At 38.5% G+C, this 19,785-nt stretch overlaps 2 protein-coding genes across 5 annotated transcripts in view; both read left to right on the top strand.

The window, feature by feature from the left end:
• CLIP1 (CAP-Gly domain containing linker protein 1) overlaps positions 1–17,685 on the top strand; it is a 126,608-nt gene extending 108,923 nt beyond the window's left edge. For all 4 annotated transcript variants that reach the window (XM_069081632.1, XM_069081633.1, XM_069081634.1 and 1 more), the window contains 6 exons: positions 3,961–4,013; positions 10,050–10,167; positions 10,264–10,414; positions 13,398–13,435; positions 15,205–15,323; positions 15,913–17,685. In XM_069081632.1, coding sequence (XP_068937733.1) covers positions 3,961–4,013; positions 10,050–10,167; positions 10,264–10,414; positions 13,398–13,435; positions 15,205–15,323; positions 15,913–16,138 — 705 coding nt within the window. In that variant the 3' untranslated portion in view covers positions 16,139–17,685. The remainder of the gene's footprint in view (positions 1–3,960; positions 4,014–10,049; positions 10,168–10,263; positions 10,415–13,397; positions 13,436–15,204; positions 15,324–15,912) is intronic.
• DIABLO (diablo IAP-binding mitochondrial protein) overlaps positions 1–19,785 on the top strand; it is a 105,581-nt gene that overhangs the window by 51,661 nt on the left and 34,135 nt on the right. The gene's annotated exons all lie outside the window — the stretch shown is intronic.

Raw genomic sequence — 19,785 nt, 5'->3', positions numbered from 1 at the left:
TTAATTGTAGCCTTCTCCAGGGTGAGGTGGGAATAGAGAGAGAGAAAAAATAAAAAGTGCACAGCATAGAACAGAAGAAAACTTAGAAGGAAACACAGAAAAGCTGGTTAGCTTTGAAAACAATATTTATTACATAGGTTTTTTTAAAAAAAGTAAACAGTCTGAAATGGAAATACATGGTTTTATATTGGATCCTCTATGTTCTGCTATGTTTATGTTCTTTTTCCCCCCTCCTTTTAAGTTTAAATGAATAAAAAATGTTTTCCAAAAGAAAATATATGTAAAGAGGGAGTCAGACCAAATTCCTTCTATGAAACAAATATGGTCTCCATACCTAAGTCAGGAAGAGTCAAAATAGATCAATTTCCCTAATGAATATTGATGCAGAATTTTAAAATAAAATATGGAACTGAGATTACACCAATATATCACAAAGATTATATACTATCAGCAGCTGGGATCTATACCAGGAATGCGGGCCTGGTTCCGTATTAGGAAAACTATAAGCATAATTGACCATAATTATGGTCAAATTTAATAAAAACAACAAAAATTATATGATTATTTCAATAGATGCAGAAAACTTTTGCTTTTGACAAAGTTCAACTCTGATTCCTATTAAAATTACTAGAAAGCACAGGAATAAATGGAGTTGACAGGGCGGCTGGGTGGTGCAGTGAATAGAGTACTGGCCCTGGAGTCAAGAGGTCCTTAGTTCAAATCTGGCCTCAGACACATAACACTTGCTTGCTGTATGACCTTGGGCAAGTCACTTAACCCTAATTGCTCTGCCTTCCCCCCTCGTAAAAGAAAAAAAAAAGAATAAATGGAGCTTTCCTTAATATGATAATCAGTATCTACCTAAAAGCAAGAGCAAGAATTATCTGCAGTCACAATAAAGTAAAAGCCTTTCCAGTAAGATTAGGGATGAAGCAAGGATGTTTATTATTACCTTTACTATTCATTATCATAATAGAAATGTTAGCTGTAGCAGTAAGACAAGAAAATGAAGGCTAAGAATAGGCAATGAGGAAACAAAGCTTTCACTTTTTGCAGATGAGATTATGGTTTCTTAGAGAACTCTAGGGAGTCAGCTAAAAAACTAATCAAAACAGTTAACTTCATTAAAGTTGCCAGGATATGAAATAAACCCACACAAGTCATTAGCATTTCTGTATATTACCAACACAATCCAGCAGGAAGAGATAGAGAAATTTCATTTAATATAACTACAGACAATGTAAAATACTTGGGAGCTCTATATGCCAAGACACATAGCAACTCTATAAATAGAATTACAAAACACTGCACATAAATAAAGACATGTCTAATTAATTGCTCATAGTTAGACTGTGCTAACATAATATAAATGATAATACTACTTAATTTACTTATTCAGTGCCACACCAATCAAACTATGAAAGAATTTCTTTACAATGTTAGGAAAAATGGGGCAGCTAGGTGGTGCAGTGAATAAAGCACTGGTCCTGAAGTCAGGAGGACCTAAGTTCAAATCCTGCCTCAGACACTTAACACACACACACACACACACAAATTAGCTGTGTGACTTTGGGCAAGTCACTTAACCCCAGTTGCCCTCCAAAAAGGAAAAAAAAAAAAACACGTTAAGAAAAATAATAACAGTTCATCTGGAGAAACAAATTGTCAAGAATATGATAGGAATTAATGAAGAAAGAAAATGGGAAGGGAGGGAGATTTATAGTACTAGATCTCAAACAGTGCTACAAAGCTTTTGGGTACCATATGGGAAATAGATTGAGCAATGAAATAGATTAAGAATGGCAATATTTACAGAAGTAAACAAAATATTTTGGTTATTGGGGCAAGACTTGACTATTCAAAAAAAACTGGAAAGCTGTCTGGCAGAAACCAGGTATAGATCAACATCTCACACCATCTTCCAAGATAAGCACAAAATAAGCACATGATTTAGTTGGCGTAAAGAGTGGTTAGTGGAACATAAAAGAAATTACCTGTCAGATCTATGGGTAGGGAAAATGTTTATCAGTGATAAGAACTAGAGAGGGTCACAGGAGGTCAAATGGATAATTTTGATTGCATAAAACTAAAGTTTTTTAAATTTTTTTAAGCAATTGGGGTTAAGTAACTTGCTCAAGGTTACACGGCCAATTATTTCTGGGTGTGATGCTAAGTATCTGAGCCCGCATTTGATCCCCAGGTCATCCCGACACTGGGGCCAGTGCTCTTACTCGCTGTGCTACCTGGCCACCCAAAACTAAAGTTTTTACAGATAAAACCAGTTCACTTAAAATTAGAAGAGAAGAAGGAAAAGGGGGGGAAATGTTTGTAGCCAGTTTCTCTGATAAAGATCTCATGTCTAAAATATGTAGGGAACTACATCAAATTTATAAAAAAACCAGGGTGGCAAGCATGCTATGATGAGAAAAGGTACATTTTATCTCTCTATCATCATACAGTTCTATATTGGTGAATGCACTATATACATATGCCCTGCACCATGATGGGATTATGGTGAGGCATAGGTGGGACGGATATTTGGTTAAGTTTAACATTCTAAGTGCAATTATAGAAAAAAAATTTTTATCCATCACTAGCAGTTAATAGCCTAAAACTTCATAAGTGTTTGAAAAATCTTTGTTCTTTATGTTGACATTTTTCACCCATTTAGAGACATTCAGAGTTTCAAATGTTTCTTGTTTCTTTATTATTTCTAGACTTGTGGTAGAAGTCTTTGTAAGAAACCTTTTTTCAAATTCTATTTGCTATTTAGTGCTCTTAAGTTCAGATTGGCATATTGTAAGTAAGGAGGATTTTGTTATTCTTTTTTTTTAGTTTCCCAGGCTCCATGGCCATGATAATCTCTAGTTTCCAAGTGTTAGATAATATTTCCCAGGCTTATGACTTGTAAACATCTCCACCACAGCTGAGCAGTGAGATACAGGTGTGACATAATGTGATTTTTACTAGGCTTGCATTGAATGATGATATTGCTTAGGTTCACCTGTGAGGCAATTGCTTGCAATATGCCTTTTTTTGTCTGTTGCTCTATAAAGTAAGGGGACACTGGTCATTGAGTGGGGAAGCCATTTGGAATTTGGGTAATGCAAAGAGGAGTGCATGTACCTGCCTTGATCGGCCCCCATCAAGGCTTGAGGGGATTTAGAGGGGTGCACAAGCTGAAATGCTATTCATGTCTCAGCTAACCCCACTGAGGTGTAAGGGGGAAGCCACCCCTCCTTCTTGCTGGCACCTTCAAGAAGAGTGATTAGGGGTTTGTGTTCCCATTATCATTGGTGATCCCATTATCTCATTGAGAAGACTAGACTAGAATAAAATAAGATTAAACCCTCCAACTGTTTTCCTGTCCTTCCTGTCTGCCCAGATCGAGAGTGAACCTGTTAGAGGCTGGAGTCCAAAAACTCCCATGCCTCCCATGTGTTATTTGTGAAATACATGTGTAAAATTATTAGTGGTAAAACCACAGAGAACCTTTCTTCAAAGTATAGAATCAATTCAGTCTAATTCAACAAATATTTATTAAAGACCTACTGTTTGCAGAGTATCGTGCTGTGCCCTGATTTCTACATTAAGTTCTTTCTTCCCGGAGTTTATAATCTAGTACTTAGATAAGACACATGCATACTTCAACTCTCTCATTTTAAAGTTATGGTACCTGAGGCCCAGAAAGGTAAAATGGCTGATGTCATGCAATGGTGGCCTCCTGACTGAGCCCAAGATTCTGGGGTTCCTCTGATTTTCACAGGAGCTCATGAAGAAGGCTCAGAAAGACTCTGAGCACTGACTAAAGCAAGAAGCATCGTTACCTGGTTCCATTTTAGGATCAGTCTATTGACATTTTAGTTACCAAGCTGTGGATATGCCACATGATTGATTTTCTTTGAGTTGCTTATCGTGAAAATTAACTTTTCTATGGTTTTTCTTTATTTTACTTTTTAGCTGGAGGGGGAGAGATCTGTACTGAATAATCAGCTGTTAGAGATGAAAAAGAGGTAAGGGTTTTTTTAAAAAGAGATTTTTCAATATGGTCATTATTGTCAGAATTGGGACTTGCTTTAAAAGTAATAACAAAGGAAAGTGTCTTATGCCCAGAAAAGTGCATGATGGTTATTTGGCATTCCTAACTAATACAGCGAAAAGAAAAGTAAATGCAAGTATTTTTACTTGGGTTAGCATTAAAACTTGAGAGAGCTACAAAAACGTTACAGCGTATTTATCTGTGTTTATCAATATAGTTGTACTTTACAAGTTCTCTTCTATAGCGCACAGGTCCTGTTAGATACAACTAAAAATACCATTTATTTTCTGTGATGCACCAGAATCTTGTGCAAAAATCTGATACTGAAAGTACAAAAAAGTAGCATTTTCAGTTAAAGTAATTGATTGAAAGCAAATGATTTTTAAGGTTCCAATTCATCTTCTTTAAATGAACTTTAATATTGTTATGCTTTCATAATGAGATTTTAACAATGGCAACCCAGGATTATTTTAATTATTATTTTGAGTGGCAATGAAATGTGCCCCCAGTAATATAAGCTCTTCAGAAGCTTGATGCTTGTGTATCCTAATGGAATCACTATCTACTCTTATTGAATGGGCAGCTTGTTTCCATCCAGAAAAACTCTGTGCTTAGGATTGCATGTCAGACAAGATATGCCCAGGGAAGCATAACCTTACCCTGTAGTTTGCAGTTAAAAATGCTGAATGAAAACTATTGTCTTCCAATAAAACTAGATTTATGGCTGTTTTTAAAAGATGCTTTCTGGGAGAGAGAGCAGCTACCATGGGATAATCTTCCATACCCTTACCACACACACACACACACACACACCCCACCCCACCCCCATCCTCCATCCCCCACCCCAACAAGCCTACCTCTTATGAGCATGATATCCTGCCTAAGCATTGCTGTGCTTTATTCATGGAGTGTTTCAGCTCTGTAAACAGCATTGTAAATTAAGTCAGTTTGAAAGAGTTTAAACACAAAATAGAAATTTGGGTCTGAGACAAGGCAAACTGAGACGTGGACCCTTCAAGGGTAGTGCCACTGGGTTGACTTAATAAACCTAGTGAGCTGACTTTTAGCAAGGCATACATTTTTGGAAATAAAAGTAAAGCCTTAAAGGAAAATAAATCAGGACCCAGATTTCTCTCTTAAAAAAACTCTTCACACAAACTCTTAGGAGTCTATGGAAAGATGAATAATGCTTGTGCCTTTACAGTTTTTTGCAAGTGAATTTATAAATAATGTGCTGACGTAATTTCTAACAGTCTTCAGGTTTCTTAAAAAATAGATTGATTCAGCATTTTTTCTCCAAATGAACTTTTACTTAAGACTAACTTCAGGAATCAGTCATCATTTATCAGCCCTTATTTGTTTGACAAAATGAAATTATATAAAGGTGTTTCTATTTCTCATTTCACAATGAGATTATTCAGTTGATTAAATATGCTCATATAGTATAAAAAGACTAGAGTTGGGGGCCTATGAAATCATCTCTCCCTTGCTTTTCCCCATCTTTACTGCCAGTTTAAGCCTTTGGTATATTTAGGAAAATCTTAGACCAAGAAATACACTTTTTTTTCCTCAGGAATGAGTAACTTCTAATATGGAGATGCTCTGAAAGCCAATTCTAGTTGTTAGAATTATAATTTCTTAAAATCTTTCTAGAATTTGTTTCCTTTAGGAACTCTCAATGCAAATTTATTTTGCTTAATTAGTTGTGCTCCTAAATGTCAGCTTGCAGTCAGTATCTTCAGCTCTACATGAGTAACTGCAAAATAAATTCATTTTATAATTTATAAGATTTTTGTATATATAAATATATATAATTTATAAGATATTTGAAAATAACTTTGATAGCAAACTTGTATTAAAAAAAAAACAACTAAAGAGATCTTAAGTCATCCTTTTGCAAATAACTTGAGAGAATATGTATGCCTTTAGTGGAAAGGCTCTGAAGACTAGAGTTCAAAAACCTCCAAATATTGAGCACTTGAGTGACATTGGGAAGGTTACTTAACCTCCTCCTTGGGCCTTGGTTTCCCTAATTATAGATAGTCTGTGAGGTCTTTTTCAGTTCTAAATCTAGGATCTTATTTAGTTAATAAATAGTTCAAGAAACAACATCTAGTAAACAATTGAATTTAAAAATCGGTTGGAATAAAAATTCAAACAAGTTTAATCCAGGATAACCTGAAAAAATTGCTTTGTACCAATGGTCATTATGTTGAAATTCAATTTGAATGCTACTCTCAACTCCAGATAAACTAAAAAAAAAAAGCATTGTGAAGAAATCTTGAAAGCCATTATTTATATTCAAAGCAAGTTGTTTCAGAATGGAGAAAATTATTTGGAAAATATACATTTTAGTTGTAAATTATGCACAAATATTATTTGATGTGTCCTCATCAATTTCCCCTTTTAAAAGTGCTTCATACTTTAGTCTTTAGGGTAGAGAAACATTTTAACATTAATAATAAGACTGGCCATCTGTGTTGGTGATCATTTTCTGAACAGCAGTCAATGTGAGGACAGAACATATTAAAAAGTCTACTCATTTTATTAGGTGAAATTGTTTAAAAGTGGGGCAGATTCTTTCCAAGCCGTTTCCAAGATAACTTCTGAAAAAATACAATAAGCCTTGCCATTACCAGTACAATCATTCAAATTCCATATGAGAATGTGGTTTCAATACTCACTACCCATAATAGCAGACTTTTGGCAACCGGAGAGCCTCTGACAGCCCCAGGCTTTGGGAATGAGCTTACTGCCCTCACTTCTCTAGGTTTCATGATGCTGAGGAAGAAACTTCAAGGCCAGAAACCCAGAAAAGAGCTGCTTTTGCCCTCTCCAGTGATTCTTCCTGGAGCAAATATTTCCATGGGAAATTATAACTGTTTGATGCTATTATTTGCAAACTAAAAAGAGGGGGGGTTATATGTTTCTCAGCTCATTAGACTCATTGTGGATTGCTAACTGTCTTACTGTCTTTGGGCTTGCGCAACTTATCAATGCTCATTTCACTCCTCTCTTTTCCCTTTCCTACTCTTGCTTCCTTTGCTATATCTGTGTGTCTTTAATGGTAAGACTAAAGAAAGTCTATCCACGTTATAATAAATAATTTATATATTTTTTTAGTAAAAAATTGTTGTATATATTTTTGGCTGCCTTCGTCCCTCAGTGTCTTGCTTTTGTTTTGTAAAATACTCTTTGCAGTATTTATATATTTATATATATACATATATATATACATACACACATATATATTTATTTTTTATTTATATGAGAAAGAATTTCAGTGCGAATTTAGTTCTCCTTACTGTATTTGCATTTCTCTTCATGTTTCTAACATGTGGTTCTTGTTATCTTGCATTTTTAAAGCTTGCCCAGTAACACTTTAAGGTATTTGCTTCATTACTGGAATTTATTTCTATTGTGGTAGTAAGAAAAGAATCTGGGCAATGTGTTCCCCTTTAAAATAATAAATCACTATCCTGCTCACTCCTTGCTCAGCCTATATTTGATTAAAAAATAATAGGGGAGCCATTTTAATCCAAGTGATTATCATACTGTTAGTTGTGGAGTTATTGAGTGCTGGCTGTGCAGTTGGTGTTAGTAGATCTCAGGTTAGATGTGGGACTTAGGTTTGGTTCTAAAAACAATCTGGTTGGTTGGAGCTACCAGTTAGAATCTGGCACAAGAAAGAGCTATTAAGCAAAGTTATGTATTTCAGGTCTGCCTATACATAGACTTTTTTTTCTTCACAAAGATGGTACCATTTGTATTTTTTGTCTGACCATGGTTACATGGCCACAGGGCTAGTAGCATTTCACCATCTGACTTTGGATTCAGTGGCCTCTGAGGCCTCCTCTCCAGCTCTAGAGCTTTGATCTCTTGAACAAATAGCAATAATGACAATTAACCATTCTGTCAACCTACACAACACGTGCTGCTAGGCAGCTCCCTCTACAAATAAGCTAGAAGTTGTATGTCCTGTCAGCCGGGAGTTTTGTGAGAGAGGCAGGGAGGGATTCCTGTCAGGGGAGCATTCTTAAACATTCATTGCATATCCTTTTTCCCACCCCCAAGGTTGACATCCCATAAGATCTAGCTAACTTTTAACCTTAATTCTAGGAAAAGCCAGCTCTTTTGTGACCATATTCTCTCAGGAGAAACCGTTAAAATCACGTTTTTCATTAGATAGACGAGATAGAGATAAAACAAATTACTCTCTCAAGGCAGTTTTGACATTATAAGCTATTACATGAATTTCCTAGAAAAGTAACTTGTAGGAGAATCTCAAAATTTGGACACGGGTATGATTTCTTTCTTTCTAACTTTTTTGACTAATAGTCATTTATTACCTCCTTGATGTCAGGTTCTAACACCTTTACTTCAAATCAGTCATTTTACAGAAAATGAAAGTAAGTCCATATGTTCGGTAGAAACCCTACTTTTCTCATTCCATTATTCATTTGACAGCACTGTTGTCTGTCCTTCTCTAATGCCAGTGTAAGAAATCATGGTATATCCAAGCCAGGAAATTTTTGTAAAACCCAGATTTTTTTCTTACTACCTACCATTCTGGAGTATAAGTGTAAGCTGAACAATGAGATTAAGACAGCACTTATATTTTCATCTTTGCTTGGGTTTTCAATTTACCCTGAGTCATTATACTATTGTAATTCATGTGCTGGATATCATGGGTCTCACTAAATTGACACAAATCAAGAATGCAGTTTTCTAACCTGGGCCTGCTAGCTTTTCCATTTTCTAGTTTGTCACGAGAAGACTGTATCCAATACTGAGTCCTGTCCTGTTAACCAGCTATTTGTGATGTAATTCAGTGTAATTTGGCCGATAGTGCTTAAGATGATTATATCTTGGTGAAAAACAGGCCATTTCGATTCTAGATTGTAGGACAGCTCAGAAAACACAATATCTACATAGATTGTGTTCTCTCCCTTTTCCCCCCAGAGTACTATTTTTATAATAGCAGTTGGTTCCCTTCATTCCCATGGACAATTCATTTTTTACCCTTTACACTAACCTCTTTCTGGATTGTCTTTAACATTTTCTCCTTTCCCTCCCTCAGTTTTGTAATTTCCCCGGTCCAGGTCTTTTTCTGTCTCTTTGCTTTTCCTTTTTTTTTTTTCCTTACCTCGTCCCTTGGCTATGAGCTGAAGGCTTTCCTGCCATTAAAGGGTTCAAATAGCTCTCTCCAATATTTCAACATGGATAAGAAAATATCCAAAAGATACTTTGACAAGGGTCAGAGACCTTGAGTTAGTCACAGACCTAGCATTGCAGTCTGAGTGCTCTGTGACTCATTAGTCTCTTCTCATAGTCGTGGCTTCCTCTGGCCTTTACAGTAGTGTTTAAAATCCCTTTTAGATTCTGCAGTTCCTGAGCAATAATCCAAATTTTTCTTGGTGCACAGGCAGTAGTATCTAATGTTGCTATTATTACTTTGGTATAATTTGCCTCTTAAAACATGTGGGCGCCAATTTCTTAATAAGAGGACTTAAATTAGTGAGGACCAGAAGATACTTCCAGCATAATCAGCGCTTTGCATGACAACTGTATAATTAAGCTTTGCATGTGGTTTTTGTTGCTCGAGTGAAAATTATTCCAGGAAGTAACAAAATTCAATTCAAAATTAGATTTTGGTGAATTGTTTTGACACAGTTTCTGAGTCTACACCTTCCAAACCAATTAACATTTTTCCTTAAATTCAAATGGATGCGATGATATGCAGATTCTGGCATGTATATGCATAGGTAAACTTTATTTGTTTTTTCTTTCTGTATTAAGTAAAATCCCCACCTGCTCTTGCAGTATGGTAGTTCTGATATCCTTACAAATCTCCTCTTCTAAATTGTTTCTGTAGTCTTAGAAAATAACTTAAATTTGCCAGCGTTAGGTTTGCATTTGTGTTTTAACACAGATACATACACGCTTGTCTGTGTATGCTGATAACTCTTGGTTGATTTCTGGAACTCTTTAACTCTCTTTGGTCTTTTAGAGAATCCGTGTACAAAACAGACACTGATGAAGAGAGAGCTTCCTTACAGAAGTCCATCAGTATCACTAGTGCCTTGCTCACAGAAAAGGACGCAGAGCTGGAAAAACTCCGGAATGAGGTGCAGTACGATCTGGGGATGAGTCTTCATGCCCCCTCGCTGATTAAAAGGCAGCGCCTCAGTTTCCATGGCACTTACAAATGGCTTTTATTCCAGGTCACCGTGCTCCGGGGAGAAAACGCTTCTGCCAAGTCTTTACATTCAGTCGTTCAGTCACTAGAATCTGATAAGGTGAAGCTGGAACTGAAGGTGAAGAACCTAGAGCTGAAGCTGAAGGAGAACAAGAGGCAGCTGAGCGGCTTTGGGGGTAAGAGCGCCAGGCGGCTCCCCCCGTGCTGAGCGCCGGCATACCCCGAGTTGAGCAGTGCCTTTGCTGCGTGTTTAATGGGGTGCCCCGGCCCCATCCTAGAGAGCCCGGAGCCCAGGGTGCAGCAGGGCACACTCTGCCTGTGCAGAAAGTGAGTCAGATAGAAGGGGCGGGACAGGCACAGACCACTCTCACACAACCTAGGGAGTCAGTGGCGGGCTCCAGGGAAGAGCCCCAAGGCCAGCCACCTCTGCTGTACTATCTCTGTTAGCAAGAAGAGATTGCTGCTCCAGATTCAGCTTAGACTAGAGAGCGGGAGACAATGCTCTTGGGAGTCAGAGGACCTGAGTTCAGATTCTGACTCTGACCTTGGGCAAGTCCCTTCCCCTCCCTGGGCCTCAGGTTCCCCCTCTCTAAAATGAAAGTGCTGTACATCTCTGAGGAGCCTTCCAGTTCTACATCTGTGATCTTCTGACTCTACCTGTGAGTGTTTTTTTTTTAAATTTTTTAAGCAATTGAGGTTAAGTAACTTGCTCAAGGTTACATGGCCAGTTATTTTTGTGTGGGTGCCGAGTATCTGAGCCCGGATTTGATCCCAGGTCATCCTGACTGAGGCCGGTGCTCTTACTCACTGTGCTACCTGGCTCCCCCGAGTGTTTCTTTTAAGTAAGCTGGTGGACACAGATTTGCACATATAAGGATAGAAGCAATGATCATTTATATAAATTTCATTATGACTTTGACCTCTTAATATGCTATTTTTCCTTTCTCTTCTTCACTGGAGTGAACTTAGAGGTCCCCATCCAGGATGACTTTTTGACTTGATAATATACTAGACAGAAAAAAAACACTGAGCGATGGATATTATCAAAACCTATTAAATATGAAGGGTGACCATGAGCCTTTTCCTGGGCCTCTTTGTAAACAGGCTTACCTCTTACAGCTAAACTCAAAGCCTAAGTATTCTAAATAACTCTTACTATGGTTAGAGTGCTCAGGGGAGAAAATGCCTTTACCAAGTCTTTGCATTCAAATGTTTAATCTCTAAAGTTGAATAAAGTAAAGCTGGACCCTTGTGGGCCCTCCTGAGTCCTCTCTTTGTCTTCTGCCCAACCCTGTCTATGCTACAGGTTTATGTGGACCTGATCTGATCTCAAGGGGCATCAGAGAAGCAGTCATTTTCTCTCTGGCTCATTTGTCCTCTGCCAGGCCACAGACAAATTTCCACTGGGAAATTTCCAAATAGGTTTGTCTAGATTTCTCTCAATATGGAAAGAGGGAAAGAAGCATTTTTTTACTTTGTGCTTTAAACACTTTACAAATATTATCTCATTTCATTCTCGTTAACAACCCTGTGAGGTAGGTGCTGTTATCATCCCCATTTTACAAATGATGAAACTGAGACAAACAGGGTTAAATAACTTGCCCAGGGTCAAACAGCTCTTAAGTGTCTGAGGCCAGATTTGAACTCAGGTCTTCTGACTCTACTGGTCCACCTGGTTTTACCCATGGGTAACAGGATTCCCCAATCTTACGCTAGCATTCAAGGTAATAAATGCATATCTGGTAGAGGCCAAGCTTATTTTACCCCACAGGAAGTATAAGGTGCCAAGGACCTAGAGAAGGACACAGAGACAGAAAGCCCATGGAGCACTCCCTGTAGTTCCTAAGCTTCCCTTGGAAGGGAAGGAAACAGTGGGGTTGTGGTTGACATCTGGTGAAATCCTTTCTCCCACAAGATGTCACACAACCCTTCAGCAGCCTGGTAGTGCCATCCTGTAGCTTATCCCCTGGCAGCAAACACAGCTTAAGATCCCATGTGATCTGCACAATCCAGGTAACTCAGTCATAGTTAGGAATTGTAAGATCCTGATCTCTTGCTCCCTCCTATTATACTATTGGTGTCTTCACTAGACCTTGAGCTAAAAATTTGCTTCACAATCATCTTCTTTCTCCAAAAGACACATTGTTCAAAGATACTCCTCTCTCTAGAAGCTGGAACTTTTAAACTTGGATTTACTCATGAGGCAATTCCCAAAATTGGCACTGCAAATGAAGTCTCCCTTCTCTTGTTAAAAGATGCCCCCTCCTCTACGCAGGAAGTTGGGAGCTAGGAACATTGTTCATGAGTTCCTCTGGTAGACTCTATGGGCAAGCATATATGGCTGCCTCAGCCACGTGTTTCTGGAGGCAGAAAACCCTCTTTTGTGATCTATTGGGCTGAGAATATCCGCTCTCAGAACTTCTCCCAGGTCACAGAGACAAGCACATGTCTGCTTTTACCCTGGGCTTTTCCCTCGATGCATTCACTATTCAGGAAAGGATAAGGGGATGCCCTTTGCTTCTTCTCTAGCCTGCATTTTTTCTGAAAGACAGGAGGAAAGGGCAAAGGTGGAGGAAAGTTGCAGCAGAGACTTCTCTGACCAGAGATTCTCCTAAGAGTTCTAGCCAACTGGGTCACTGGTATCCAGTCCAGAGCTGTCTTTGTTCTCTTAACGAGGTGCCTTCCATTGGCTTTGTTCAGCCTCTATGAGCAGGGCTTCTTAGAATCTGTGAGCTTGTTTTAAAAAACATCTTGATAACTGTCTTTCAATTTAATTAATTTCCTTTGTAATTCTAATTATTTTGTTTTATGCATTTAAAGCATTCTACAAAGAGTAGAGTTTTAAAAATATTTTTATAACATTCTTTGTTTTATATATTTGAAAACATTATTCTGAAAATAAGTTTCACCAGGCTTCCCCAAGAAATTGGATTAAGAATGTCTGCTATACAAGGAGAGGTATTCTCATCAAATTCATTAGGAAACTTCCCTGATGGACCTCTCTCTCCCACTTTTATAAGTTTATAATAATAATCTTTGATAATATCCATTTGCATGGTATCATCACAATTGATTGTAGAAATTTCATCGGTATTTTACAGACCACAAAAAATTGCAATTATTTTTCCAAATTCTTTTCTCCTTCCCTTTTTATTTAAGGTAATTCTGAAGAGGAAGAAAGAGCTCAAGAGAGTCAGGTAAAACCCTTTTATTTTTTCTTTAAAATAATGCCTTGAGTAGAGCATGTTTTTCGGGGGGAAAAGAGCTGATTTATTTTCTAAAAGTCAAGATTAACAAATTTTTTAAAAAATTTAATGAAGTATTAGCACCTTTCATTTAAAAATTAGGGGCTTAGGGTATTATAATGGAATTGGGACCTGCTATGGTTAATTATCTATGATAGAATGTATGTTAAGGGCTTTTTTTTTAAGTTTAAAATGCTACATATCTATCAAGATTACGTATAAGGAAACCTGCTTATTTCCTCCTAATCCCTAGGATGGGGACAGTGAGGAGGGAGGACCAGTGTTTAAGTATGGTCCCTCAGATTCTCCCTTAGAATTATCTTTGTTTGCTTAGTTTGCTTCTGGTAGCAGTAATGCCCTATTAACATTGTTTTCTCTTTTTCCCCCTCCCTTCCTTTGCTTCTGCCTATTTCGTCTGCTGCTGGCCACACTTCCTTCCACTCAGCAAATGGTTTGTTTCTGTTTCTTACACTTTTGTTCCATGGTTATTTGCAATTTCCATCCCTGTACTTAAGTGCATTTAATGATTTTATTCTCCATTTACCCCCCCCACCCTAGAAACTCCCCCTTGTAATAAACCTAACATGAGGTTCTTAGCCAAATGGCAACCTAAAAATAGGAGATTAGGTTGGGAAATGAAAGGGGGTGTTGGAAGCTGTGCTCTAAGAGGGCCTGATTGCTCCTCCCCCTGGGAGGGCTACACTACAGTGACAGATTATATGGGTCTATTGCTTTTTCCATAATGGGTCAACAGCAAAAATGCTGATAAAGTCAAGGAGGATAAGAGGGTATTTATAGAGTGGATGATGAGCTCCTGAGCAATCAGAGTTGATCCGTATTCTCTGCTATTTAAATGTTAGCAGCTAGGCTTAGCTAAATAGCATGGAAGAATTATTTGTGACATTAAACATTTGCAGGAGAGACAAAAGGTGCTAGTGACCCATTTTATTTTGTTGAACCCTGATTCAGAAAGGATCAGTGGATGCTCTTTCATTACTTCATGACAGCCCTTATCCTCGATGGTGCATTTTACCTTAATTCCCTCTTCTCCGCATCTGTTTGGCTTTCTGACCCCAAAGGGAGTTTTTGCCTGCAGTTTGCCTTGGGCCCCCACCTTCCCCATTTCTCTAACACTTCATTGACCTATCACTGCTACACTGCACACACCTTTTATAACGGATTAACATGGCACTGAACACTAGTGTGGCGAGGTCTGTCATGGAGACCCGAATGTGTGAGGGCAGATGCCGTGGGACTCTAAAAAGGTGGAGAATTCTTTCTTCCTCCTGGAAGAAATAGCTCCTCACCTGTCATTTTCCACAGTCACCACACAGTCAATCAGTTTGATTCCATGGAATAGTTGGGAAAGGCTATAACCCACTTTGTTGCTATTGGAGTATAACCAGTAAGACACTGGACTAACGTTTTTAAAAATCAGCATAGCCTGTTTGAAGCTGAAAGAAATCTATTAGGTAGAATTTTAAACCCAAGTTTAAAATCCTTAATTCGTCCTAAGTTAAGATCTTAGATGGACAGTTCACTTCGAATGCGTCGGACAACATTGGTTTGCCAGTGGCCGGTGTTGACCCCTCAGTTCTGGCATGGCTTTCCGCCACTCAGTGGCAGTATGTCACCGTGTCTGCCTGGGGCGCCTGCATTTGACAAGTCCCCACATTTGTACCTACTATTGTTTTTCTCCTTTCTGTTTTCAAATGAACCAGATTGATTTCCTGAATTCGGTAATAGTGGATCTTCAGAGGAAAAATCAGGACTTAAAGATGAAGGTAGAAATGATGTCGGAAGCTGCTCTCAATGGGAATGACCTCAACAACTATGACAGGTATTTAGGACTGGCCTGGTGCTAGTGGTTCTTCAGAATGAACATGGGGAGTGCTGACAGTTAAATGTATTTTTCAAAGCTAGAATCTTGATCACAAGCGTTTAAGTTCCAGAGGTAGAAAATAATTTTCTGGGTAGCAGACAATTTAAAAAGCAGGTAATAGAATAATCCCTTGTAAATAGGATTTTGTAAATAATAAAAGAACTACAGCCTCAGACACTTAACACTTACTAGCCATGTGACCTTGGGCAAGTCACTTAATCCCAATTGCCCTTCCAAAAAAGCCGCTCCCAGCTCGGTGGCACCATGATACACATAGCACTGGGCTTAGAGTCAGGAAGCCCTGGTTCAGATTTGACCTCAGACACTAGCTGGATGACCCTGGACAAATCATTCAATTGCTGACTGCCTCAGTTTCCTCATCTGTAAAATAATTATAGCAGGGTTGTTGTGGGATCAAATGAGATCATCTTTGTAAAGCACTTAGTGCAGGGCCTGGCACACAGGAGGTGCTTAATAAATGTTGGCTGTTAGTATCATTATTGCCTCTTGAATTCATATTGCTAAAGCCATGTTTCTTGAATGGCAGTGATGACCAGGAGAAACAGTTCAAGAAGAAACCTCGCCTTTTCTGTGATATTTGTGACTGCTTTGACCTACATGACACGGAGGACTGCCCCACCCAGACCCAGGTGTCCGAGGATCCTCCCCATTCCACACACCACGGCAGCCGGAGTGAAGAGCGCCCCTACTGTGAGATCTGTGAGATGTTTGGCCACTGGGCAACCAATTGTAACGACGATGAGACCTTCTAATGCCCCGCGCTGGGAACTCGGGCCTTTTTAGAGGCACGCGCACTCGGACCATGTGACACCAGCATCTGTGTGTGCAGACTTCAGGAAGAGTCACATTATTTTTTGACCCCTTCAACAAATCTTTAAAAAAAAAAAATTTTGATCTTCCACGAACAACCCTTTTTATTCTTCAAGCTAAAGTTGAAATAATAAATAGGTGAGTTTTCACCTCTTTTTGTCTTCTTTATGTGTTTGATATTTAATAAGACATTTGCACCAGATGCCATTATGTTAATTATCCATAGGGAAACCTCATGGAGCAGAGAACTATCCTTATGTTATCTTATTTAAATAAAATTTAAAATTATGCTGTTCATTTTCCTATTTGCACTAAAAAGTTTCAAGGCTGCATTTGTACATTTAGATTTTTTTTATTAGCTTTGACACTGGAATGAGTTGAAAGTGTTCCATCTTACATTTTCATCTGCTCATTTAAAATGTTTTCTTCTTGATCAAAGAATTTCTGAGCTCGATGTGCTGCGCTACCTGGATGTCAGCAGTGCCTTTATTTCAGGCTTGATATGTTTTATTATAAAATCATGAAGCAGGTAAAGGGAAGTGAGGACCCCTGGGGGGCGGGGTCAGCTTATGACCTGAAGGCTGCATACTTACTATTCTTCCTGGGATCTTTGTTTTTTCTTTTCACTTTTGCATACTCTCAGCTTCTATATATTGTGTATATATATTTTTAAAAATCTCTATTTTTTTGGGAAAAAAACATACAGGAAGTTTTGTTTTCAGGTTTTTAACTTTATTAAAGCAAAAAAATTTTTTAAATCTCTTATGCTTATTACAACCATTACCTGCCTAACCCAGAAAAAGCACCACATGGCTTTGCAGCTATAAAGGTTTTTATTTGGTTCTTTTAAAAACCTGTACATTAGAGGATTTTTTTTCCCTAGAAATGCATTCTTCCCTCTCTCCTATTGCCATTATCCCCAGCAGCCGATTACTTAACAAAGCAAAATCTCAATAAGAAATAAAACACTTAGGTTAACCAATTTTCAGTCTTTCTCACTGCTCCTTCCTCTTCCGCTTTCTCTGGTTTACTATATTTTTAGATGAATGTAAGTTGGGAAATTCCGTGTGAATAATTTTGGATTTTCTTGTAGCAAAAATAAAATATAAAACCTCATCCAACAGAACAGTTTCTGAAATAGTTCAAATTATTTAATTTCTCTTGAATGTCTCTTAGAATATGTAAAGAAATAAATATACTGTGTCTTCCATTCAATGTGTATAATATGGGTTTACTTTTCTTCTATAATTGTATATATACCTTTGATGTATTCTCTTTCCCTCCAAGATTATAAACTGCATATTTGGCACATGAATATATTTTTAAAGAAAAAAACAATTTCTGTAATCATCTGAAAAGTCTGGGTTACAGGTGTATAATAGGAATTGTTCTAAGAAGTTAAACATGTAAAGCAGTATTAAACGTTGGACAACTTGAGTGTTCTGTATCTACTTTAATAAAGGATTATTCTTTTGTTGGTGGTGGTAAATCTGGGTTACTCTGGGAGTGGTTGTGGCTCCTGTCATACCAGAATTTTTTTTAAAAGCAGTTATTAGGCCAATGTGGCTATTCATTCCACCAGTGTTTCTTTATACCTTAGTAGAGAACCTTTGGAAGTTGTTGTGGCTGAAAATCTGCTCCTCAGAGTACAGATATGTCTTTCCATAATTGTTCCCAAACTTGAAACCTTTCCAGCATGGCAGAAGCTACCCTGACTTGTGATCTGCAAGCACAATGTTCCATCACATAGCATCCTAGAATACCAGAATATGAGACTGGGAAGGGACCTCAGCAGCATCTAGTCCAACCCGTACTCAAAAAGTCCCTAGTCTGGCACTTGTCCTCCCTCTGCTCAAGACCTATCTCACCTCCCAAGGCAGCCCCATTGCACTTTTGGACAGCACTAACTGTAAGGAAGTTTTTCTTAACTGGAATAAACTGACCTTTTGGCAGCTTCACTCTGCTCCTGGTTCTGTCCTCAGGGGCCAGTAAGAGAAATCTAATCCCTCCTACACATGACAGCCTTTCAGATACTTGAAGATAAATATCACATTCCCCACCTCTGCATCTTCTCCAGGCTGAAGAAACCAATTCCTTCAGTCCATCCTCATAAAACATGACACAGCCCTTCACCATTCTATTTACCCACCTTTGGACCCTCTCTGGTTCATCAATGTCCTTTTGAAACTGTGATGTCCAGGATTACACACACAACTCCAGGTGAGGTCTGACAAAGACGGAGTTCAGTGGGGCCTCTCACTTGACCATTCTTGGAAATGATGCCTCTCTTAATATGGCCCCAGATTACATTAGCCTTTTTGGTGACCCTACCACACTCATGGAGACTCATGGAGAGCTTGCACTCCACTGAACTTCCAAGTCTTTTTCAGCTTAACTGCTGACTAACCTCACCTCCTTCCCACCCCCCCATCTTCTGCCTGTGAGTTTGACTTTTTACTCGAGTTCGGGTCTTTGTATTTATGCTCTAACCTAATCCAGACCCTTTTGGATCTTGTCATCCACCGTTCGCTGTTCCTCCCAGATGGGTCTCATCCGCAGATTTGATGGGCATATATGTATGCATTTATTTAAGTCATTGGTAAAATGCTAAACAGCATAAATCCCTGGGGTGCTCCAGTGGTACTTCAGAGCTGCTATTGAACCATTAATAATTATCCTTTGAGTCTGGCTATGAAACCACTTCTGAATCCAGCTTTGTGTATTAACCTTCCAGTTCATAGCTCCATCTTCTACACAAGAAGACAGCGAGATACTTTATCAAAAGTTTTGCCAAAATATAGGCAAACTATATTCATAGCATTTCCCTCCCCATCTACTAGTTTAGTAATCCTGTCAAGAAAGGTTAGTTTGGCATGACTTATTCTTGAAGTCTTCTAGAACATTTTTCTAGATGTTCACCAAACCTCTCTTTCATGATCTACTCTAGAATTTTCCAAAGAATCTTAAGTCACTGGCGTTCTCTTACTTTTTGAAAACTGGGACACTTATTGGCACATCTCCAAACTTACTGTACCACTACCATTTTCCATAACCTTTTAGATATTACTGAGAGTGGCCCAACAGTCAGATCTATCAAGGCCCATGGAGAGCATTCATTTGGGTCAGGTGACTTAATCTAACCAGGGATGAAGTCATAGATGCTCACCAACCCTTTATTTTTCTCGGATGTCAACCCCTCGTTGGTCATCTTGGTTCTGTCATTTCTGGTACAAAGGTCATTTCAGTTCTTACATTTGGTGCCAAAGGCCTCTCCCAGTGATTGCTCATTTGACAAATTTAGCTCCATTAAGGAAGGAAGAAGCAGCAAAACCACACCTAAGACTTTCATGTCCAAATAGGATAGCAACAGTCATTCTGTAAAGCTGAGGCCTCACAGCCTGAAGATGGTGGGAATAGGGTGTGCTGCAGCCCTCCAGACCTGTGCAGATTTGGGGGGAGGGTGTGTGGAAGCTTCCAAGGCTACTCCCTAGCTTTCACATTTTGCACAGGAAAAATCCTACCTCTGATTTCATCATTGCTTACACTTACATAGCACTTTAAGGTTTGCTTAAACAACATGCCCAGGGTC

This window comes from Petaurus breviceps, unplaced genomic scaffold, assembly GCF_028583685.1.
Source record: "Petaurus breviceps papuanus isolate PSGF00001 unplaced genomic scaffold, PetGlider_PUasm1.0 99, whole genome shotgun sequence".
Taxonomy (NCBI): domain Eukaryota; kingdom Metazoa; phylum Chordata; class Mammalia; order Diprotodontia; family Petauridae; genus Petaurus; species Petaurus breviceps.
Note: the sequence above shows the minus strand (reverse complement) of the source record. Positions and strands in the feature narration are given on the sequence as shown.